Raw genomic sequence first — 24,227 nt, 5'->3', positions numbered from 1 at the left:
GGGACGAACATGAATTCTGATCAGAGCGTTCACACAGTGTCACATCAATAGGAACAGATCCATATCTGATTTAGCACCACATATGGAAGTGGCCTGTTCACACTTTTGAGGAAAACATCAGATATAGGCCTCTTCCTCCTGGCTGTCTGAACTGTGATCCTGGTGGCAGCACAGCCATTTTTGTCAGCACTTTCAGCAGCAGCCGCTATGATTTTTATTGTCGTTGTTGTTGTTTGTGTCCATTCATTTTCAAATTACTGGATTATTTTGGGTGACAGAGGGCCACCGGTGATGTCATCTCTGTCCAGCTGGGCCCCAGTGTGTTTCATTATAATCCAACACAGCACAACTGTCCATATACACTACCACATAAACACCCAAATATTTAATGAGATTACAGTTTAGGAGGGCTAAAGCATTTTCTCTTGATATAGTAAAGGAAGAAACGGGGGGAGGAAATCATTGTGAAGAAAAAAATGTAAAAACTCACAATATAGGCCACATGCTGCAGCGTAAATGAAATACTTCACAACCACACCACCACTCTCTCTAATAGGAACTGTAGACTAAATGTGGCACATTTGCTGCATCAAGGTTAATAATCAGGGACCCGTTTCTTTTTAAGGGCGATATTGTTCATACACAGATTATGCAACTCTCCCTTCCTGTCAAGGCGGGACAATGTGAACTGCAGTAATGCCATAATTTAGAAACTGACAGTTTTTTTTTGTGAAGATGTCATGTATATCTACTCATACACCAATGCAGGAATGTGCGAGGTGTGTGTATCTGTGTGTGTGGTGTGTGTGTGTGTGTGGGGGTGTGCATATTTTTGAAGTGAAAGATCAGATGAAACTTTAATGAACAATGTGAGGGAAAGTGGGTCAGATACAGCAAAAATAGAAACTACATAAAAATAGAAAGAATGGGGCGTATTAATTGTAAAAACATCCTGAAGGTGCACAAAATAAGAAACTGAGACAGAAGAATGACAATATATTACATCTGTGTGTGAACATATATACCAGAAAAACACACAATATGAAATGCTTTAAGTGAAAATTAACTATCCTATATTTAGGGCTATGTGCTATACATAGAAAAAGTGACTAATGCATTTTGAATCCATATGCTGGTGGCTGCAGTTTAAGGGGGAAGATCTGGCTGGAATTCGCTCTGATTCAACATTTTATTAGCTACACTATGTTGGCTTCAAATCAAAACTGTTTACACACTTCTGGGACACTGTTGTTGTTTACAGGTGAAGAAAAGAGCTCTGATTTTGTTTTAATATGGGATCTTTTTTATTCTTAAATGCTATGACTTCTTAATAAAAACATGATACAAGCAGACATGAAAGGTGCTTGGCATCTCTGACCAACATGTCCCTCTAAATGGGTTGAAAATGTACAAACGGTTAAGGTGACAGTATCTTCAGACTGATGGTGAATTTTAGCCAGAAATTAATTTATTATGTGCTGTAACATTTTCTTTTTATTACATCAGTCGGAAAATACATTTTCATCCCATTTAGAGGGCTGTTTATATTTTATTATCCTTTGCTATACAACTCATATGCCTAAGGCCTCCAGCTACAAAATGCAAACCTCAATATCTCACACTCTCACACTCACACTCACACATACACACACACATTATGATGCTGTATTTCTCCTCAGCACCAGAGGGCACTGTTGGTATTCAGTCTGATACAAAATCTTTGAGTAAAGAGAAGCAGTATCCAGCAGTTTTTCCTGGTTTCCTGGCAGGAGGCACTGAGGATGGCAGGGAGCTGGATGAGTAGTGGGGTTAGGGAGGCAGTTTTTTTCTGCTCCGGCTGCAGAGAGGGTCAGTCTGGTGGTTAAGGCTCCAGGTGGGCACGTCCGGCCTCCAGGGGGTCAGAAGTTGGTCTTCAGCCTTCGGTTCTCCTCTCTGAGCTTCTCAATCTCCTCCACCAGAGACTCGTTCACAGAGTATCTCTCTATCAGACCGTGGATCTCATTCTGAAACAACACAACATTCAACATGTCATCCAATGTGCCAATAAAAGTGATATTAACCATTTTCTTTTATTCTTTGGCTGAAATGCAGGGTTGTGGGTGTTGCACTTGGGGGGTTAAAGGAGGCAGGTTCTCTGCTCTGGCTGCAGAGAGGTACAGCCTGTTATTTAAGGCTTTAGATAAGCCCGCTAAGTGAACTGAAAGGGGATAATGTTTAAAATAAAGATGGGCAGAAGAAAGATAGTGATGCCTCTGCTTACGCTTGCAGAAACAGATTAATTCATTGTGCAACAGAGGACGAGGGTACATGACACCCTCCTTCAAGGACAGCTGCTAACTTAAGATAGTCTTTTTGTTTAATGCTTGTCAAAACAGTTATCAAGTTTTTTGTTTGTTTTTTTTACAGGCAGTAAATTCCCACAAAATCAGTCAGAGAGAAAGTAGACCCTTAAAAATAAATTTAAGAAGAAGCAGTGATTATAACAACATTAAAAGCCCGTCTGCAGAAATGAATGGGCCTGTAGCAGATTTGTTGTCTCGTACCAGCTGGATGTAAAACTGTCGGACCATCTCCACCTGCAGGTTGATGATGTCTCTGTGACAGGCATCCCTGAGGAGGAGAGCGAGAAACATCACATCTACATCAGGATGTTGCCACGCGTCACTGAAGACATGCAAATATGTGCATACAACCTTTTCTAGGCGAAGAATGGGACTGGAGTTTTGTATCAGACTTTAAGAATGCACAAAATTTGACAAATGCCCATTTTCTCGTATGCAGGGACAATCCAGGTTTTATTGCACTGACCTGAAGTCCTCCAGGGTTTCATGGATCATGTTCTGGATGAAGTGGATCTGGAGGGACGTGAGAGGAGCTGCTCCTCCCTGTCCGACCACGTCTGCAATGTTGTGAGAGAGAGAGTTGGACACCGCGGCCGCCAGAGATGGACCTGCAAAAAGAGTCGGAGCTGCTAAGTAACCAATCAATCAATCAAATTTTATTTATATAGCACCTTTCAAACAAATGCATGATATTCAAGGTGCTTTACATCTTGATTGACAAATAAGCATAAAATATGAAGTGAAAGGACATGGAGACCGATGCATGCTCATAAAATATGGTTAATTAAAAAAAATAATAATAATAATAATAAATAAATAAATAAATAAATAAAATACTGAATAAAATATAAAAAACAATATGGAAGGATTTAAAACAATAAAGACACAGCAATAATAGAATAACTGAAGAATAAGATACCGAATAAAAATATAAAAACAATATGAAATGATTTAAAACAGTAAAAAAAACACAGCAATAATAAAATAACTCAAGAATAAGATACTGAGTAAAAATATAAAAACAATATGAAATGATTTAAAACAGCAAAGACACAGCAATAATGAAATAACTCAAGAATAAGATACTGAATAAAATATAAAAAACAAGATGAAAAACAATAAAATAGAATGTAGAATATAATAGAAACTGTCAATAAATCACAATAAAACAAATACAGATAAAATAATTAATAGTAAATAAGAAGTAGAGTACCTATAAAACTATAAAATTATATTATTATAAGACACTACATAAAGGCCAGACCAAAGAGATGGGTTTTTAGTCTACGTTTAAAAGTTACGTTTAAAACCAGAATCAAACCAACCCGACTAACCCTCATCACCAGACCACGAGGAGTGCCTTGCTGTACCTGCTGTGGATGTGGGCGGGGCTCCGTGAACAGGTGTATCATAGCTCAGCTGAGGATGAATGCCATTGGCCCTCCTGAGACTGGGCTCTGGGGTAAAGAAGGGCGGGGCCGGCTGGCTGTCATTGGTCTGTTGGGACGAGGTGGGCGTGGTCTGACCCTCTCCCTCAAGGCTGGACCCGCTGGCCTTGTCCAGCTGTGAATCAAAACTTTTTCTTTAATATATGCAAAGTTATGTGACTAGCAATTTTGAATATCATAATATCATGACATGGCATGTTTTGTCTGTATTACTGTTAAAAGCAGCAATTCTCTGAACTTATTTATTTCTGAACTGTTCTGGCTGTTCTGTTATTAAACTTTGCGTGTTTTGTCATCATATCCACATTAGTAATGACTGTTTACCAAAAATAATGTGTGTAAATATCTTATGAAAGCACCAGTAGAAAATCATCACAATATCGATGTCAAATTATTAGGTAAAAATCATGGTATTTGATTTCGTCCATATGGCTAAGTCCTATAAGTGATGTGACACCAACTGATGGCAGCGATGTTATGCTACATTGTGCTATTATATTACGCTATGCTGCGTTTTGCTGTTTTGTAATGCCATGTTTATGTCTGCTGCTATGTTATGTTTCTGTTACAGTAAGCTGTGTGATGCAGTGAATTTCTAAACAGATCCTGAGGTCAGAGGGCAGGACCTTTCTGGAGTCACATGGTTCAGCTGCTGCAGCAGGGACTGGTTCCTCCTCTTTGATTGGCGGGGGCGTCTGGAAGACGGACAGAGGGCTGTAGCATCGTGTCCCGGAGGTTCCCAGGGGCGTTCCCAAGGGTGTCTTACGGTGCGGGGGGGCACCTGAGTAAGAGTCTGTAACAAAGAGAGAGTCCTGTCTCCTTGGGCAACATTGACATGATGACATCTGAACAAAAGCTGGGAATCTGCCCGGCAACAAGACCTTCAGTGGTGAGCATTAAAGATGTTTCTGTCCAGCTAAATCAAATCAGGGCTCAGTCAACCAGAAGAATCAGTAGAGCGAGGGAAGTCTCACCATCTCGGACTGGAGAGAAGACATCCAGGCTGCCCCGACGGACCACCGGCTGACCTTCCCCATCTCTGGACAACGTGTCCACACTGGTTGCTACGGACACAAGGCAGCTCAAAATTAAGTAAGGAAAAAAAAAATCACCATACCTCAGCCTCTATCAAACTGTAAAGTGATTGGCTGCTGTAACGTGTACTCTTCCTGCCAGTTGGTCTCTAGTGATCCTCAGTCTGAACAAAACATCAGGATGGAAAGAAGAACCCAGGTTTAGGCTATGTTCAAGTGCTGCCAGATTTACCATAATTATCCATAACCCAATAAAGTGGCAAAAAAGACCAATAGAAATAACGATGGCTATAATGTTTAAAGCTTGGTGGTATAAGTATCTAATTACACCATCTGTTCTACTTTTAGCTGTCATAACACTACATAATATTTCAGTATCAATTTCCTGAGTGATGGGTATACTCTTCATTCTACCGCTGCAACAAAACAAGATTTAAACAGCCTCCAAAAACCTCCTTTTGTTACATGGTCTGGTCTCTTAATGTTTTGTTAATGTTTCTGACCAGAGGCATTGTGGCATTTACAACTTGTGAGGTTGGAAGTACAAAGTTTCAAGGAGGCCTTAAAGGCAGCACAAGTTTTCAGTCCATCTGACCTTCTCTGACAGGGGAGAAGAAGTCCAGACTGTTTCTTCCAAAAGAGAACTTCTCTGGAACAGGAAGTGGCTCTGCCCCCTGCTGGCCTTCAGCCTCCCTGAACAAAGACTCTACACCAGCACCCCCTGCTGGACACACAAGAGACACAAACATGACTGACGCACTGAAATGCAATGTACGCATAATGTAAATTACTGTGATACTATGTAATGAAACGACTGTAGTTTAATGTAATGTCTAGTTTCCATAATAATAAATGGGACAAGCTGACCTGTACTTGGTGCCTGCCTGGGGGGGGCGGGGCCTGTTCCGAGGGCAGGGCTCGTCTGGCTGCTGGGCAGCTTGTTGGAGACTCTCTTAGTGCTGGAAATTTTGGTGGAGCTCAGTTTACTGGACTGAGAGGGGACAGAAAGAGAGAGAGTAAAGAAAATGTAAGTGGTGTCTAACCTAAACAGCTTTTAGATGGACCAACAACTGTTGGTCAAAGGCAGGATTTCATGATAAAGTCTTACTGCAAACAGACAACGACAGGCACGGTAATTTTTGATACACTGCCTTCAGTTTGGCAGTGATCTGAATCAATCAACCACTCAGCTTCCAGTCTCTCTGCGGCAAACCTATGTTTCATAAAACAGAGCTAAACTCAAAGCGACAGACATGCCGTAGCTACATACTATCTGCTGGTCACAGCTAAAAATACCAGAAAGGAGTCTAAATTTGGTTTTCTTAATACTTGAAACATCTTTAAAATGACTAAGATATGGCACCTTGTTAAGTCTGTTGTCTGTCATGTGTGTCAGTACCTTGTTGTGTCTGCTGGTGTTGCTCTGGAAGCGCAGGGAGGTGACAGAGGTTTTATGTGCTACAGTGATCTTGGTGGGGGCGCTGGAGTTCCTCAGGTCGTAGTGGTAGATCTTTCCCTGTGTGGATCCAACCACGAGACCGGTGCCATCAAGAGAGAAGTCCACCGCAGTCAGAGGAGACTCCACCCGGATGCTCCGTAGCACGCTGGACCACACACACACACACACACACACATACACACAGACACTGTATAAAGGATGACCCAAAAATAAAATATTCACCAACATATGCTGATGACAATATCCATGCTCGGAAATAATTCTATCATTCTGAAGAAAGTTGCTTCCCAACTGAAACTGGGCCAGCAGATTTCTCAAGGCTCATAGCAAACAATAATACTAATTAAAAGTAAATAAATAGGAATTATTTTCTCTTTATTGGCAAGCAATTTTTCAAATGAGGTCATGTCTACTTCTGGTTTGTACTTCTGGTAACTGCAGATGGCACCACTACACAGTGAAAAGGGTTTAACTTCTCTTTGCACCTAAAGCTCTCCCTCAATAAACTTTTATAATCCATAATCCATGGATTACAGTTTCCCTCACTACAGGTTGAATCAGATTGAGAGTCAGCCTGTCTAAAATGAGAAAATGCTGCCACTGAAACTCAACGCTGAGTCTTACATCTTGCTGGCGCTGTCGTAGCAGATGATCTTCTTGTCCAGACCGACGCTGACCAGCAGCAGCTCGCTGATCGGGGAGAAGGCCAGGCCAGAGCCCGGTGCCTTGTGGGCCCCGTCAAACACGTGCAGCTCCTTCTGGGTGTTGGAGTCCCACAGGACCAGGGTGCCACTGTCGGACACGCTGCCCAACAGGGAGCGCTTCAGCATGGACAGCCTCAGGTCGTGGATGGGCTGAAGGCACACGGAAGCTCTTGTTAGTCAACAAAGACAGCGGCAGGATGAAGGACCAGAAGTGTGCAAGCTTTCCTTCCAACAAATCACTGCTAACAAGGCTGTTTATTTCTATCTAATCAAGTGTTGTGACAACGGTTCTACTAGGGCTGCAATTAACACTTATTTACTGATTACTGATTAATTTATGTTAGTTTTTCAATTATCAGCTGAATGTGTCCAGTGACTACTTTTTCTACAATAAGTATAGTTTATCTCTAATTATATTACTGCATTTGCGATCAGCAGCCAGAAGATTTTTAAGAAAACGTATGTAATAGTTTGTTTCTATAAAACACACACACACACACACACAGTTGTAGCTGTGTGTTTCCACACAGGAACAGCTGCAGCATTATTGTGTCTGACCTGGTTGCTGCCGTGGCCGAAGGCTTTGCTGGACAAGTTGGTGGTGAGACTGTGAAGCACCAGATCTCCGCTGGTAGAGCCTGACGCAATGCAGCTGTCGTTGGCGTTGAAGGAAACGCAGGTCACCTCGTCCTTATGGTCCTGACAGAGACCGAAACCAAAAATTCACCAAAACCGAAGATTTAGGAACACCAAACTCATTTTGAGTTTCAGCCTGTCAGTTAGTGTCTGCAAGTAGTTTATATTACTCCAATCATTTTTATGTGTGTCTCTTTAACACATACTTTCAAAGGTTCATGATTTTTATCAATTTGTGAGCATTTACATACCATATCGAGAATGAATTTAACTGGTCTACACTAACAATTCTGTCATAAATTTAAAAAAGGAAAATATGACTAAAATTTTTAAGTAAAGGTCTAGGACAGCAACAAATGTGTGGAAAAAATAGGTTGTGTCACTAATTCTCATTTCTTTGTATTCTTAGGTAAGTCAGACCAGTTAACTTTTTCTATTCACCTCACAATTACCCAGTTATGAACAAATTCTTGTTTATAATATCTGGAATACTACAGGTCTTAGTGTAGCTAAGCACTGCCCTGCCCAGTCCAGTCCTGGCCTGTGTGAAGTCTTACCTTGAGAGAGCGGTGAAGTCTCTTGGTCTTCAGGTCCCAGATGTGAACACAGTTATCCAGACCGCCACTCGCCAGGAACTGAGATGACGAACTCAGACACACACGCGTCTGCTTTTTCTGAACAGACAATTACAACAACAGCTGCTGTCAGTGGAGATCATTAGAATATTGTACACCTTTAATAGGATTTTCAAAAATGTCTTGGAGTTTGTCCATCTCAAACATTTCAAACCAGCTTAGATCAGCGTTCAGAGTAGACAGGGATGGGGATCCTATTAATAAACAAACAAACAGTATTAGAGGTGTACTGTAATTTGACCTGTGTGACTTTATCTAACCACTAGATGGTATCGAGAGCAACAACCCATCTGCATGTAAACTCTCGGCAAAGTCTCTCCCTCCATAAGTAAACACCACAGCAGTACGGAGGCCTGCTAGGACAAACTTTGCTAAGCTCTGTGCCTGCAGGGTAACAGCTCAGTTAAATCAACCTTGGTATGTTTTGTTGCAGGTCTGATATTCTCTTTTTGACTCAGAGCATCGCCTTTTCAGCTTATCAACACCAGCTGCATCAGTTGTTCATGGATTCCACCATTTTGAATTTTTATGGGAGGGGAGAGGGAGGACCTTAACTCTGTGATGGATTTCCACAATTAACCTTGGAAAAGAGCTGAAAACAGCAACTTGACTGGTCTGTGCAGTTGGTGTTGGTTTATAACAATATGTCTGAAAAAGTCTCCACAAAGCACAGGATTGTTAATATGTTCTAACATTTCAGAGTGCAGGTTTAATGGACTGTACTGGAGGTGTACTTTAAGTGTTCTTACCCCTTCACCCAATTCAACCACCGGAAGAGGAGACGACTTGAGACTGGAAACCACCAGTTTGTCTCCGATGCTGCTGGCGCTGACCAGGTACTGGTCTGAACACGTCGGTCAAGGCTGGATCACTGTTACTGTGTACATCCTTTAGCATAGACACTCCCCAAATTTTTCATACAGTACTACTAATTCAGACCACAGACGACAAACTGATAGTATTGTTTACAGTGTAGTTTCACAAACAAAACTGTCACTCTGATCTGTTGTGTGTGTGTGATAATGAAAAAAGATTAAACTGTAAAGTGTGGAATATCACAGAATTTGCCAAAATGTTGATGGAATTTACAAAAAAAAGTGCAATGTTGTGTTACAAATTCATTGACACTGATTACATTTTGAGTATTTTCATATTGACATTGACTGAAATATTATTCATCCACCACATGAATAGACACTTTCTGATGACAAAATGCGCTTAAGATGCAAAAAACAGAATTCAGACAAACTAAAATCATCCCCATATGGTGACTGATGCAATGACATTTCAGTAAACAAACTAAAAAAATGTTATGTAAAAAACAAACAAACAAACAAAAAAAAACATTAAAATTTAATTACGTTAGTTAATAACCTGGCCTAACCAAACTGATATTTTGAATGTCACACTGAAATGTCAATTTAATGTACACATTTTGATCTATCAGAGCGTGAGCTGATGAATCCTCTGTGTGTGTGTGAGTGTGTGTGTGTGTGTCATGAGGATACTGTTGGAGCTCCAGCAGGCCTGGGCCACCGGGTGGCTGATGCTGTGAGGGTTGAACTGCTGCAGGGGCGCCATGGAAACCGCATCCCATATCTTCACACAGTCCCCTGTGGACACCAGCCGGGTCACCTCCTCCATGGCAACGCCTAGACACACACACACACACACACACACACACACACACACACACACACACACACACACACACACACACACACACACAGCATAGAGCAGCCTTGAGATTGGCAGTAGAGCGAAGTGTCTTAGAAAATAGCAACAACAGATCTCACATTTTGACTTGTAGTTATTCTTTATACTTATACCGGCTTTTAGTTAAATGCTACTGTCACAAAACTAACAGGTGATCTTGTCACCAGTTTTCTGGGTGTGGGGAAGGTTTTGGTCTCCTGTCTGTCCACACTGGCTGACCTGTGGATGACTGGAAAGCTGTCGGAGCAACAGTTAGCTAAACTTGGACTGTCAGACAGCTGACAAACTGAGCAGGGCGGCTTCAAAACTCAACTCTGTTAGTGTGTAATGCGCCTTTAACGGCAGGACAAACAACTATCCGCCGCTCAGATTTAATTCTTGTTATTTCACTGTAAACCCGCAGTTCATTAGGGCAGTGTGATTAGTTGGTTAAGCTAACTCACTAGTTTGTTTGGCTAACCGTGGAGTTAGCTGGCTAAGCTAGCTAACGTTAGCAGCGCGACAAGTAAAGTTAAATAAAGCAGTGAAGGCTTTAAGTTACCCAAGTGGCATAAAACAGGTCAAACAACATGAAACATGGACTAACTTATCGGAAACAGGTAAAATGTTTCGGCTCGTCCATTAAGAGACAGCACACCTACCCAGAAAGACGATTGAATCGCTCTTATTAAAGCTGGTTTATAATTTGAGCCGCTGGGTCCCACAGTAACCGCCACTACGGAGAGCCAGGAGGGACAGAAAGGTTTGGACACAGTCACACGTCAAACATGTAAATATACACTACTAACAAAAAGTTAGGGATACTCGGCTTTCGGGTGAAATTTCAGGATGAACCTAAAATGCATTCTAACCTTTACAGGTGAACTTAATGTGACCTTCTGTAAACTTTTGAATGCACATGTCCAACTGTTCAGTGTTTCAGTACTTTTTGCACAAGTTGCTGTTTTCTAACAAGGAGCTTAACGGCAAAATTCACATCAGGTGTTTGATGCTCCAGCTCATCGAGGTCGTATCATTAGGGAACGGCTGCTGGAGACTGGGGTACCTCAAATGGAGTGGCCTGCACTTTCTCAGACCTGAATCCCATAGAAAACCTATGGGATCAGCTGAGTCGCCGTGTAGAGGCTCGGAGCTCTGTACCCCAGAACCTCAATGTCCTGAGGGCCGCCCTTCAAGAAGAGTGGGATGCCATGCCTCAGCAGACAATAAGTCGACTTGTGAACAGCATGAGACGTCGTTGTCAAGCTGTAATTGATGCTCAACGGCACACAAGTTATTGACACTGACATTTTTTGTTGTGGTATATCCACCACTGTTGTTGGCTTTTGTTTCAAGAAATTGTTTGAGATGAGGAAATCACCAGTGCATGCTTCTACTTAAATGCCCTACTTTCATGATATAATATCACTGTAGCGTGAACATTTTACATTTTCCATAAATTTCACCCAAAAGCCAAATATCCCTAACTTTTTGTGAGTAGTGTATGTACAACCATATAACTGTATACCATATCACTATGGTACATGGTTGCCTACCCTTGATATAGAGAAATATAGATATAGATATAGATATAGATATAGATAATAGAGAAACCCAAACACATGAACTCATTTGTGGACTGGCAATTTGTTTATTGAGGAGAGGAATTAAAAATAAAGACATTACAGCGCTCATCTCTCTGGAAAACAATGGCAGAAATACGTTCATAAATCCATATGAAAGCAGAGGCAGATCTGAGAGTCTGCTTTCTTAGCGTTTTCTTGGTTTTGCCTCCTTTGGAGAAAATCAGGTCGTTTCCATTAAAAAGATTTGATGTCAAGCAGCCTAAATCGTTGCCACTGCCTTCTGAACTACCTGAAATTATTGTCACTCACATTTTTTTGGTAAAAATTGATCGGAGAGTATAATGTAAGATATATTAAAGATGACAATGCAGACATTTATGTATTGTCACTGAGCAAACTGATTAACAACAAGGTAGTAAAGTGACATCTTTAAGATAATTCTCCACCTGTCTATTGCTTATTAAACACCCAACAACATAAAATATCCACTAGAAACAGATTTTAATTGGCATTACATCAGATCAATAAAATAAACTAGGATTCCCTCATCCGGCTCGCTCCTGGCTCAAATTGAACGAGTAAACATCCTTTGGAAAATACCAGGAAAACACACACACACGCACACACACACAAATGCATGCACACCATTACATCACATTCGTGTTGATTGATTTATTTCTCCAGTGTAAGGCTAGATATCAGTCAGTTTCATCTACAGCAGTGTAATCTATATCAACTACAGTAGTTAGCTCTGTACCCATTAGTCTACTCTACATTAACTACAGTAGTTTAGTCTATAAACTACAGTAGAACAGTCTGTCAGTTTCACTTCTTTAATCTGTATCAACTATAATAGTCTATTAACTACTGCACAGTAGTCGCTTACTCTAATTAATTATAGTGGTCTAGTCTATTAACTACAGTAGTTTAGTTTGTATCAACTATTCGTTTGGTTTATATCAATTATAGTAGTTTAATATGTGTGACCTACAGTTTTATTTCTATGAACTATAGTTGGCTAATATATATCAATTATAATATTTAATCTATATTGTTTGGTCGATATCAAGTACAGCACTGTGCATGAATGACGAGTAGATCACGTATTGTGTCTTTGCTGAATTACACAAATAAGCAACGATATCCACAGCAACGTCCTGACGTGCAACAGAAAGCTTTGTGTACTTTATACGTGTGGCTCTACATGAGGCTCTGTGCTGTTTACTGACCACTTCAATCCCACAGTGCTTTGGGTGGGCTGCCAGTCAGTCAGCGCTGACTAATCTGCCTCGTGTGAATCTGTCCTGCAGCCCACAGATACCAAGTGATATGTGGGATCCCTCATCGGTCCAAGCAAGCCGTGCTTTTTGCATTCGTCGCAGTTTAAAATCGACTGACAGTGTTGTTGATGATCCTTAATCGTTACTGTAGAAATTACACAGGATGCATCCATTTAGTGTGCTAATCAGTCTGCAAGCTTTCGTACCATAGCAGACCGATGTAAATGCATTTCCAGGGTGTGCATTCACCTTATAAACACATGGGAAAATGATGTGAATGGTGACATTTTGCTGCGTCCTCCTCTGAGGGCAGCAGGAGTTTGCTGGGTGGAAGTGCAGCTAAAGGCTTTTCTTAAAGGGAAAACACACTGGAGTCTAAAGACATCATTTTTTACGAGACAGAGCCTCTCTTTAGTTTACACATCTCAGCTAAGAGCTACCTGGCATTTTGAGCTATAGTATTGTCGAGTGCAACAGCAGTGGATCAGAGATCAGCAACTAAAGTGCTCTAGGGTAAAAACTATGGCCTTCTATTCCTAATAAAACAGACAGGCAGCCTGCAGATTCACCTGTGAATAAGTACAAACACTGTGCAAAAGCCCAAAAAAAGTTGCATATACTCAAACATGAGTCACATTCCTGCCGCGGAGCAGAAATCAGAGCAGAACCTATAACCTGATTTCTGTCAGTCCCTGGTTCTCCGTTCGCCGTGGGTTGATGCGTTGTCACGGCAACGGCAGAGGAACCAGGGTGTCCACGTAACTGATGGGGAAGAATCCCGACTGGCCGCCCATCGTGCCCTCGTACCAGTTGCCGTCGATCCGATTGGTCAGGATGATGAGGTCGCCCTCCTTGAAGCCCAGCTCGCCCTCATTTTCTGGACGGAAGGAATAAATCGCCCGGCAACACGGCTGATCCAGGACAAGCTCTCTGTCCGCTGGGCGAGAGACACCAGGAGAGAGAGAGAGAGAGAGAGAGAGTTACTAGATACTGGACTGAGGAGATGCTGAGTGTAAAATATTGGACCCTGCTGCATCTTAAATTTAAGACGTCAGGATTTGCTCACGGGTAGAAAAGACGGGACTGTTCAGCGTGGAGGTTAAAACTGTGAACTGCTCTCCTGCAGGTAGAAAGATAGACAGACAATTATGTCAGGAAAACATTTACAAAAATACTGCACAGATTTATTTTTTTTTTTCCAGAGTACAACCAGAAATGAACCTGAGGAAAAGCTGGATGTGATGGACGGCTGGTGGTAAAATCTGGTTTTGCCGCTGAGCTCCGTCTCGGTTCGGATCACTTTGACACGGGGCCGGAAGCGTCGCTCCGGTCTGTTGCTGGCCGCAGTCAGCCTGCGACGGTGTGGGGTTTCAGATGTCATAAAAATGTACAGGTGCATTCCCAGGAGTACAAACACCTTAAAATCACTATCACCACTAAAACATCACCATCACCATCTTTGTTAATTGGGTGCAGCTCTGATTAAGATGTATTATGGAGTGAGCACACCAACCACTCCATTTAAATGACAGTAGAGATTACCAGGTCATCTAAAAACACTTGTTCATTCCTGTGGCAGCTGCTCGGTGGTTGTGTAACAGAATACAAACCCCTGCTCACCTGGCCTGCAGGTTGCCATGGAGACCCAACAGAATGTGGTAGGCATGGCGGTGAAAGTCCAGCACCGCGGCGATCAGAGCTGTCAGGGGACTCACCTGATCTACCTGCAGGAAGAGACACGTTGATCAGCACGGACCTGCCTGTCAGCCAAGGTCCTGACGGCAATAAACATGCAGGAGTACAAAACACAACATTCATGAAAATAAATTTTAAAAAAAACCCCTGAAAACACAACATAATTTAAAAAAAAAAAAAATCAACAAAATTAGAAAATCCTTCTCTCTTATCGGTCCAATTCTGTTGTTTTTTTTTTTTTTAGTAATAATATAATTCACTTGTGAAAGCTTCACAATGCAAACTTTGAACTTGAGTCGAGATAAAAGGTGTGGCAGCAAAGGTCAAAGATCCTTTAGAGCCCTGATAACACACCTGAAAGAAGGAGGACTGGTGAGAAAGAACAGCTTCTCCCCAATGAGTGTGATTAGATGTGGCATTTGATCAGTTTCAAGCACACACACCATCTGTATGCACACAGAACGATGTGGCAGATTTTTAAAATAAAAACACTGACTTCACGTGGAACACAGATTATGACCAATAACAAAAAAAGGGCCCTGCCTTTTCTGGTTCCTCAAACGTTGCTGTGTTTTCAGTTTTGTTCATTTGCTTTCTGAAATGTTGTATTTTGCACTTCATGGCCACCACAGATTCCATCTATGCAATGGTCTGCAGCCGCAAAGTTTTGAACAGGAAAATCGTAAAATTTATCCTGCACTGGTTATTACCTTTCAAAAGCATATGTTGTTTTTATGCTGCATTAACTATCTGAAAAGTGCTAATTGGGCAGCACTAATTCAAAATACAGGAAAACAACTAACAACTTCTCCAAGCACTGTATGTGACACATTTTTTTTCCTGTAGTCTCTTGAATAAAAGTTGTAGAGAACTAGAAGGCTTTAAATCGATTTCTCATCTATTTTACACTGCCATGCTGATCTGTCGCTTTCAAGTTAACAGGGAAACTTCGCCGCCAATGACTACAAACACTTCAGCAGCAGTGACAAGCGTATTATTGAGCGTCCACATATCAGCAGACATGTTCTCTCTGTAGGAAATTAAAGAATGAATGCATGTTGCTTGCAGTGTGAACACAAAGCGAGTCTGGCAGAAGAATCACACGACCAAATCAGTGCATCAGCCTTAGCTTTGAGAAGCCATTCTGTACCACTAGCTGGAAGTCTCATCCCCAGTTTCTGATGTCTGTCTCCAAGACAGAGAGTGGCAGACAGATTGAGGAACAAATTAACAGTTTAGGTTTCACCACAGTTGCAGAGAGTCTCCAGCTGGGGCCAGGAGTGAGGAGGTTTTCAGTATCTGTGCCTGTGTGACACAGTGAGTGCTCTCCTGGGGTTGGGGGGCTCACCTCGTTCTCCAGCAGGGTGAACATGCTCCTCTCTGCCAGCTCTTTGGAGGTGGTGAACTTGTTCCAGGCCTGTCGCACTTCCTCCTCCGGTAGCTTCCCTCTTCGCCTCTTCTTGTAGTCAAAGTCCAGCCGGCGGCCCTGCAGCTTCTTCAGCTGGTACTGAGAAACAAGAAGCAAGAACCAAGCTCAGAAAGCTCAGAAACAAGCAGAATACAACTGATCCAATCAGAACCCAGCTAAAGTAGAGTAGCTCCACAAAGCCTCTTCATCTTATTTGCTTAATTTACTTTACTTTGTGCTATGAAATGACATCAAATCCCAAATCCATCTAATTACACAATTCCCCTCAGGGATCAATAAAGTATTTCTGATTCTGATTCTGATTCAAATCAATGATGAAGTGTGATATTATTTAACTAAATGAAATTCCCTTGACATATTAAATGATGACTGCAGAAAAGGCTCATGCAAGCCAACGGGGAAACATGGGCAGCCAGCTGGATTGTTAACTGTTTCTATGGCAACTGCCGCTCACAGAGCATGCACTTACTTCCATGTTCAGTCACAAACATTGGCAGCTTATTTGTGTACCATCTGTTTGCCCGGTGACATATCCTGCTGTCTGGCCATGTTGTTGGACTAAAAACTATTTGTCTTCAGAAAGTCTGTTTTTTCAGCTCTGCAGAATTAAATGCATCTTCTTATATAACTTCTATATGAAAATGTGTTTTTGGAAATCTCTAATGGGTTTCAACACATTCAAGGGGCAGGCAATTCACCAAGCGTGCATTTATGTGTTTTTTCCATGACAGTGTGTATTAATTTGTGTGGTGTGTTTATTCACATGCAGCGATGGTGGTTCAGCTCTCACCTTGATCTCCTTAAGGTCCCTGTTATGGAGATCCTGCAGGGGGTCGATAAAGGTGTGTTTGACTTTGATGTCCAGGGCGTCCTTGGCCTGGGAAACCTGCTGCAGAGCCTCACCCGTGTCAGTGAGAGCACCACCTGCACGGAGGATGAATGGATGAATAGAACAACCTCACCTTGTGTGACTGTCTGCATGAGTGTGTATTGTGTCTGCCTGTCAGCCTTCGATCTTTTGAGGAATGGCTTCAGATTTGTTAGCCTCCAAAGCCAATCATATAACTTGCATTGCATATACAGTCCAACATTTTTAAAATCCAAACTTTGCAGTCCTATTTTTCAATGCAATGTAATATTTTGCAATGCACTGCAGGCCCGGCTAAAAAAGACACCGTAGATTAAAAAAAACACATGGAAATGACAACAAAGCTCCTCAGGTGTCATGTTTTATTTCCCGGAGGAGAGTCCTGATCGTGTTTCGCGGTCACAGGACCAGCCGTGCCGGGACTGTGAACATACCAAATCCAGAGGCAGGTCCCAGCTCCTGGCCATAGCGCAGCATGCAGTCTCCCAGCATGCCCTCTGTCTGTGGGTAGCCGACAGATCTCCCCTGCCCTCGGATCCTGGACATCGTGTTGAGCATGCTCAGTTTAGCTCTGTACGCTGTGAAATCATTGAGGCATTCACTTCATGTGGAAACACAGGGAACTTGATCTATTAGTAGCAGCAATAAACTGAGACTTAATGCACATAATTTTACACACACAACTTATACATAAAGCACATACATGTTTAAAATTTGTAAGGCACATATTTTTATATTTTCTGTTTCTTTCTATTGTCTCATAATTTAATTCTTCTCTTGAGAATTTCAGCAACAGCAACTGACCCAATTTCCCCTCAGGGATCAAAAAAGTATTTCTGACTCTGATTCTGAATAGTGGTAATAGTAGTAGTAGTTGTAGTAGTAGCCAGAGTAACAATTGTAATAGTAGTAGTAGTAGTAGAAGTAATGATTATAATGGTAATAGTTGTACTTGTAGTAATAGTGGTAATAACAGTACTAGTAGTAGTAGTTGTAATAGTAGTGATCATAGTAATAGTAGCAGTGGTTGTAATAGTAAGAGTAGTAGTAGTAATAGTAGCAGTAGTAGTGGTAGTGGTGGTGGTAGTAGTAATAGTAATAGAAGTAGTAATAGTAGTAGTAGTAGTTGTTATTGTTGTAATAGTAGTAATAGTAGCAGTAGTTGTAATAGTAAGAGTAGTAGTAGTAGTAATGGTAGTGGTGGTGGTAGTAGTAATAGTAGCAATAGAAGTAATAATAGTAGCAGTAGTAGGTGTTGTTGTTGTAATAGTAATAGTAGTGGTCATAGTAATAGTAGCAGTAGTTGTAATAGTAAGAGTAGTAGTAGTACTGGTAGTGGTGGTGGTAGTAGTATTAGTAGTAATAGAAGAAATAATAATAATAGTATTAGCAGTGCCAGAGCATAAATGTTGTGTTTTATTTTATTATTTGTGGTTATGTTGTTATGTTGTTATGTTGTTGTTTACTGTGGTAGTATTTGTAGTATTTGTTGTAGTACCTGGGTTTGGCTGCAGGAACTCTGTGGTTCTGGACAGCAGCTCCACCAGCAGAGTCTGGATCACATCGACAGTCTGAGAGAGAGACAGAGACAGAGAGAGAGAGAGACAGACAGAGAGAGAGAGAGAGACAGGATGAACCCATCAGCTTGTCTCTCTCTCCTGTTCTAACTAAAAGTTTCTCCACCAGCAGAGCAGCGTCTCCAGCCTCACCTTCTCCATCTTGACGAAGTCCTGGTCCAGCTTGGTTCCCTCGGCTCCCATCAGCCTCTCGTTCAGCAGCTGCAGGAACAGCAGCAGATCTAGAACAACCAGCTCTACAGAGAAACTGCCTGCAAGCCGTCAGTCTGATCAAGTGCAACTAGATCTGCAGAGCTGAGATCAACCAATCACCAGCTGACTCATAAAACACAGACACCTGGGCTCAAACCCCCACCCTGCTCAAGTGCTGCTGAGCAAAACACTGAACCTCTGCCTGCTGTTCAGTATGGCTGACCTCTGACCTTTGACCTACATGAGTCTGTCTGTCACTCTTCAATGTGTTAGCATTTTAATTTACAAACTACAGGAAGCAACCAATTTGCTGAGAAGCTGATGAAAATTCCCAATTCTGCCAATCATATCTCAGCTCCATCACTTTTACTTTTGCTGCTCATGGTGACCTTCATCACTCCCTGTGAGGTCAGAGGTCAGAGGCCAGAACACCTGACAGGTCTTAAATGTTCATCCTAAAAACACTTCAGCATAAGTTTTTACGTCCCTCTGTACCACATTTAAGCCATTATAAGTCATTCTATCAAGAGTAAAGTGAACAATAACAGAAAACAAATGCAATTCAAAATGGATAACACATATTAGTAACACTAAATGTAGCCTATTTTTTTATACTGGGGGGCAAAAAACAGTTGGAAATACATTTTCTTCCCTTGTTTCCTTCTTCCTGCTAATATTGTATATCTGCACCAACATATTTTGGTCGCTAAATTGTCAACCTTTAATTTACTTCTGCTTTGTTTTTTTGTTTTGTTTTGTTTTGTTTAAAAAAAAAAAAAAAAAAAAACTTCAAGCAGGTAAGTCAATGAAGAAAACGTGACAGGAGGAAAATGTCTCACGAAGGGGAATAAAGGGGAAAGAGGAGACACTAAACAAATAATAAAATAAAATAAAATAAAAACCTAATAGTACTTGTAATACCACCACAACTACTAATACTAGCCGATCACTACTATCGGTAGTAATAACGGATAGTTAGATTGATAAATAGGTAAATAAGCACAGGACAACAGAGATATATGGGACTGATATGATAAGAGCAGGCCCGGTGTGTCGCAGTAGAGAGGACAGACTCTCCGGATCTTTCACCTGCAAACCCCAACACAACCTCGGCTTGTCCCCGTTTGTCCCGCCGGTACCTGATTGGCTTTGTGGAACTGCTTCTTCATCCCGGACACGGACATCTTCCTCACCAGCGGGGCGCACCGGGCAGAGGAGGGGGGAACACCGACCGACCGACCGACCGAGAGGGAGCAGCGGACCCGCCAGGGTTTCGACAAGCTCTATCCGGGCTGACAGGCTGCTTCCCCCGCAAACACACACATACACACACACACACACACCGGACTGCGCCGCTCCGCCCCGCCGCCTGCAGCCACCGGGACGCGCCGGATGGGGCATCACAAGGTGTCCGAGTCTGCCGTCAGGGTTTATGATGTTCAGCAATTTGTTATTATAGGCTTTATTAATTACCAGAGGGTCTTATGAGGGTGTACAGCATTACAGACTGTATTAATATTAATATTGACTTTATTGTTATTTATTAGTAGTTGTAAGTCTCTATGTTTTTAGGGTCTTGTTATAGGATTACTATGGGGTCTTCTATAGCATTTATTTTTAAGTTGTTTTTTTTTTTTTTAACGGTTTTGTCAGAACATTCATTTAACAGTGTCTATAATAATGTTATACTCTGGAATTTTAATGATAATAACAACAACAATAACAACAACAGCAACCGTATAAGGTTAATTATTATAGGTTCCTATTATTATTATTGTTATTACTTACAGCTGTTTAGATAAGTGTTTATCATTATATAGTGCATTAATATGGCAGTTTATTGATTTATGATTTATTAATAGGGGGCTTATTGATATGGCTACTCTCCAAGATCGATATTCTGCATTAAAGTCTTTAAAATATAAACAATAATGATAAAATAATGGAGAGACTGTCTCTCAGCACGTTGTTATTATTTTAAATGTATGATTGTTTGTTTGTCATGCTGTCAAATATTGATCTATTATGCGAGCATAATTTATTTGCTGGATATGTTACATTTATCACCCCCCTTACTCTATTTTTTGTTCATATTTTATTTTTCTTTGCTGTAATAATAATAATTTTATTTGTATTTTGCTGTATTCTGTCACAATTTAGCAGCAGCAACCCAACATCCCCACGTGGACACAAATAAAATAAAATAAAATAAAATAAAATAAACTGGTTCATCTGAGCTGTGTGTCAGTAGGACTTCGTTTCCCATGAGCAGCGGTGTGGGGGTCACATGACAAGCACGTGACGTCACATGTCATCATGGCGGCCTCTGTTTCCAGCGAACATTTCTCCTCCTTGCAGCTTCTTCTGAAGGTATCGCCCCGCTAATCCGCCTTTACCTCGCAGTTTCCACACGAAACTCAGACTCTGTGTCGTAGGAGTCGCTACCCAGAGTTTTGACCGAAGAGTGTGTGTGTGTGTGTGTGTGTGTGTGTCTATTTTAACTCCTGTATTTACAAATCCATTTCACAAATCCTTGCAAACTACAAATATAGATGATAAAACCTCTCCTCGGTGACAGTGGAGGAACACTTTTCTCTTTTTCTAATGCTAGTTGATTTGTTTCTTTATTTCTGTATTTGTTTTGAATTAGTTTTGCATTTCTCACAGAGCCTCTTTGTTTTGAACCCAGCTCATTGCTTTAACTGTGCAGATGTTTACACATAATTACCTGTTTTCAAGTTTGTCGTCTTTGCATATTTGAGTGTTTTTAACAACAAAAGAAAATTTAATCAGGTTTCACAGTGAGGCAGTAGTATCACACTCAAGTTCCTGTTTGTGTGAAATATGGCTGATGGTTGTGTGTGTGTGTGTGTGTGTGTGTGTGTGTGTCCTCAGGCTCCATCTAAAGATGCTGTAAGGGAGGTGTGTGTCCAGAGCCACCGGGCCCCGAGCCGCCGGCTGGCCGAGACCACCGCAGCAACCCTGAGCATCTCCCCTGCCCAGGCAGCACAGGTACGGTGTGTGTGTGTGTGTGTGTGTGAGAGAGAGAGAGAGAGAGAGGGAAGTGTATCCTCATAAGCCTGTTCCACTGAATCCAGAGCAAACCGCAGAGCAGAGCTGTGGTGAGAGCTTGAACCTGATATTTCTGCTTCTGCACAGATTCTGTTACACACACACACACACACACACACACACACACACACATACACACACACACCTCTAACAAAACAAATTTGCCTTGTCTGAAATGTATGAGGTTTGTAAAAAAAAAAAAAAAAAAACTGAACCACTGCTGTTGGTCGTAGACATTTTATTTTGAAATGTGACAGATTATTAGTTCAGCAGCATTAGTCGTTGTTGCTGAGGCGGAGCTGCTGTGTCTCTCCTGCAGCTCGTCCAGTCCCTCCACTTCCTGTCTCACCACGTGCTCTTCCACAACCTGAGCTCTCCGGAGCAGATCCTCGCTCTCTTCCCCGAGTCCTTCCACTCCAGCCTGAAGAACCTGCTCACCAAGATCCTGCTGGAGCACGGGTCAGTTTCCTGCACGCCACGCTCCTTCCTATTGGTCGGTTTTAGAGCCGCACAAATGACCCGAGTGTGATGTGACGTGACGTCTGATCTTTATTTTTCAGTCCAACGTGGAGAACCGAAGCTCTCAGTAACCAAAGTGAGTGAGTTCTATGTAAAATCACAAGCTGTCTGATTGAGACTGTGGCCCTGTATGTGAGGTAACTCTGTGAACGTGTGTGTGTGTGTGTGTTCAGTCTCGCTCCCCCAGCTGAAGGAGCTGGACTGGAGAGTCGACATGGTGACGAGCTCGGACTCCGTCAGCCGCATGGCTGTACCGACCTGCCTGGTCCAGATCAAGGTCAGCAGAGAGCAAACAGCCTCACTCTGTTTATCACTAAGATCAGAAACCTCATAAAGATCATATACAGACAAAAATGTCCAAAAAGTCAAACTCAAGTACATTTTAAATTATGCACCCCTTCATATTCTGTATCGTTTACTTATTTACTTAGTTATTATTTGGAGCCGTAGAGGCAACTCTTATTTATAAGTCAGCAATATATATGATGTGTGTATAAGTAAGTAATATAAAATCATTATATATTATATACAAGAGATATTAAGAGTTATAAACAAGGTGGATTCAAAAGAACATACCAACAGTCTGTGATCCAGTCACGTGATGAAATTTGAAGACGTAGTTGATTTAATTAATTTATTTAGCTTTGTACATAACTATTACCTGAAAATTTACAGAGGTTGTGTGTATTTTTTTTTTCCTCTTTTTTTTTTGTTGTTCAAAATAAAACTTTCAAATCAAAATCAAATCAAATTAAGTGATGATGATCATCAGATTTAAGTAAGTGCATTCAGTTTGCACACACTGCATTAAAGCAGATGTGCAGATGATGACGGTGTGTGTGTGTGTGTGTGTCGGTGTGTTGCGGTGCAGATGGAGGAGTCTGGTCCTGCGGCGGGGGAGTGTGTGTCCTCGATGATGGTGGAGCTCAGCCGCGAGTCTCTGGACACCATACTGGACGGACTGGGACGCATCCGGGACCAGCTGTCTGTGGTCGCCGGCAAATAAAGGACAATGAAACGCTTCGGAGCCAGAAAACCAGCCACTGGTTTCCCACCGGGACCAGCAGCACCTGAACGCCTTACCAACGTCTTACCTGGGCGTCGACATCAAACTTCTGCTGATGCAGATTGGAAAAGGCTGATGTGTTTGGATTAAAGCTGCCAAACGCTGACATTTTGTGCCAATATTCCAGATTTTTCCAGTCAAACAGCATTTAGAGAGCGTCTTATTTCCTTAATTTGAAGCATTTCCCATTGAAACAGGTTGTTGGGGAGGAGCATAATATTTGGGGGAGGGATTATTTAAAAGTTTAAACCAATGAGGCGCCAGTTAGAGTAAGAAAAACAGTTTGATTTGATGGGCAGGAGTGTTCAGAAATATGTAATATATTTGTTTCATGGTATTTTTATTTATGGCTGTTGGTATGAGACACCACTGTTCAAGAATTGGGCTTTCATATGAAATTTGACAGAAAATTCAGAAAACTACAAGTACTCGGTGAACGACTGGCTGGTGACCTGAAATCACCTCCTTCAGTGTTAGAAAAGTTTTTACCTTATATATAATTCAGTATGTATATATACATAATGATGCTTTGTATAATGATGCACAGAGCAGACAGCAGGCAGATGCAGCTGTGAGTGAAAACTGCACGAGTCAAATGTGCACACCACTGGCCTCAACCAGCAGCTTGAATGTTGTATTTACCCAGAAATCCCATGGAGGACAGAACACACTCCTGCTTTTATAATAAAATCTTGACTAGTGCATATCACACCGCACGCTCACAAACTAACATCATACATCTGACGCTTTCGTATCTGTCTTTAAAAAATGATTTTGTGTCATGAAGCAGCAGCAGTAATAAACTCTACCTGTTGTCGGAGGTCATCGTCACCTGTGTGTGTGTGTGTGTGTGTGTGTGTGTGTGAGAGAGAGAGAGAGAGTGAGAGTGTGTTGGATCAAAAACATTCCATTTTAACGGCCTTCACTCCCCTGTACTGATCCTGAATTTTTTTCATAATTTTTGGATGTTAATTCCTGCTGTTGTTAAAT

The 24,227-nt window shown here is 41.7% G+C and overlaps 3 protein-coding genes across 5 annotated transcripts; 1 reads left to right on the top strand and 2 right to left on the bottom strand.

Annotated features, from left to right (window-relative positions):
• Positions 1-1,286: 1,286 nt before the first annotated feature.
• nedd1 (NEDD1 gamma-tubulin ring complex targeting factor) lies at positions 1,287-10,716 on the bottom strand. Of its 3 annotated transcripts, none has more exons than XM_030054072.1 (15): positions 10,616-10,716; positions 9,767-9,910; positions 9,008-9,102; positions 8,181-8,297; positions 7,546-7,686; positions 6,908-7,137; positions 6,224-6,428; positions 5,692-5,815; positions 5,420-5,548; positions 4,765-4,854; positions 4,417-4,583; positions 3,713-3,905; positions 2,809-2,950; positions 2,544-2,610; positions 1,287-2,003 (listed from the first exon to the last, which is right to left on the bottom strand). In XM_030054072.1, exons 2-15 carry the CDS (start codon positions 9,900-9,902, stop codon positions 1,899-1,901), a joined length of 1,941 nt encoding a protein of 646 aa, XP_029909932.1. In that variant the 5' UTR covers positions 9,903-9,910; positions 10,616-10,716; the 3' UTR covers positions 1,287-1,898. The 3 variants fall into 3 exon arrangements, with proteins under 3 accessions (XP_029909932.1, XP_029909934.1, XP_029909933.1); XM_030054074.1 differs by having other exon boundaries at positions 5,420-5,545; XM_030054073.1 differs by lacking the exon at positions 10,616-10,716 and adding an exon at positions 10,561-10,605.
• Positions 10,717-11,649: 933 nt separating this feature from the next.
• sh3gl3b (SH3-domain GRB2-like 3b) lies at positions 11,650-19,796 on the bottom strand. The gene is made up of 10 exons (XM_030054078.1): positions 19,720-19,796; positions 18,521-18,589; positions 18,310-18,382; positions 17,246-17,389; positions 16,734-16,867; positions 15,863-16,021; positions 14,440-14,543; positions 14,041-14,171; positions 13,886-13,939; positions 11,650-13,756 (listed from the first exon to the last, which is right to left on the bottom strand). Exons 1-10 carry the CDS (start codon positions 19,762-19,764, stop codon positions 13,545-13,547), a joined length of 1,125 nt encoding a protein of 374 aa, XP_029909938.1. The 5' UTR covers positions 19,765-19,796; the 3' UTR covers positions 11,650-13,544.
• Positions 19,797-20,830: 1,034 nt separating this feature from the next.
• commd9 (COMM domain containing 9) lies at positions 20,831-24,225 on the top strand. Its single transcript, XM_030054168.1, has 6 exons — positions 20,831-20,950; positions 21,476-21,592; positions 21,972-22,111; positions 22,213-22,247; positions 22,345-22,448; positions 23,043-24,225. The coding sequence occupies exons 1-6, from the start codon at positions 20,897-20,899 to the stop codon at positions 23,175-23,177; spliced, it is 585 nt and encodes a 194-aa protein (XP_029910028.1). The 5' UTR covers positions 20,831-20,896; the 3' UTR covers positions 23,178-24,225.
• The last annotated feature ends 2 nt before the right edge of the window (positions 24,226-24,227 follow it).

Source organism: Myripristis murdjan, chromosome 6 (assembly GCF_902150065.1).
Source record: "Myripristis murdjan chromosome 6, fMyrMur1.1, whole genome shotgun sequence".
Taxonomy (NCBI): Eukaryota; Metazoa; Chordata; class Actinopteri; order Holocentriformes; family Holocentridae; genus Myripristis; species Myripristis murdjan.
The sequence above is the reverse complement of the archived record's forward strand: the minus strand, read 5'-3'. Positions and strand labels throughout refer to the sequence as shown.

Excerpts from the sequence above, each read along its gene's own strand:
- nedd1 (XM_030054072.1), bottom strand. The coding sequence starts at position 9,902 with ATGGAGGAGGTGACCCGGCTGGTGTCCACAGGGGACTGTGTGAAGATA. Across the intron at positions 9,103-9,766 it reads GGCCTGCTGGAGCTCCAACA|ACCAGTACCTGGTCAGCGCC; the intron begins GTATCCTCATGA and ends CGACGTGTTCAG. Across the intron at positions 5,549-5,691 it reads CAGGCAGGCACCAAGTACAG|CAGGGGGTGCTGGTGTAGAG; the intron begins GTCAGCTTGTCC and ends TTGTGTGTCCAG.
- commd9 (XM_030054168.1), top strand. The coding sequence starts at position 20,897 with ATGGCGGCCTCTGTTTCCAGCGAACATTTCTCCTCCTTGCAGCTTCTT. Across the intron at positions 21,593-21,971 it reads CCCCTGCCCAGGCAGCACAG|CTCGTCCAGTCCCTCCACTT; the intron begins GTACGGTGTGTG and ends TCTCTCCTGCAG. Across the intron at positions 22,112-22,212 it reads AAGATCCTGCTGGAGCACGG|TCCAACGTGGAGAACCGAAG; the intron begins GTCAGTTTCCTG and ends TTTATTTTTCAG.
- sh3gl3b (XM_030054078.1), bottom strand. The coding sequence starts at position 19,764 with ATGTCCGTGTCCGGGATGAAGAAGCAGTTCCACAAAGCCAATCAG. Across the intron at positions 16,022-16,733 it reads GGGACCTTAAGGAGATCAAG|TACCAGCTGAAGAAGCTGCA; the intron begins GTGAGAGCTGAA and ends CTTGTTTCTCAG. Across the intron at positions 14,544-15,862 it reads TCACCCTGCTGGAGAACGAG|GTAGATCAGGTGAGTCCCCT; the intron begins GTGAGCCCCCCA and ends CTCTTCCTGCAG.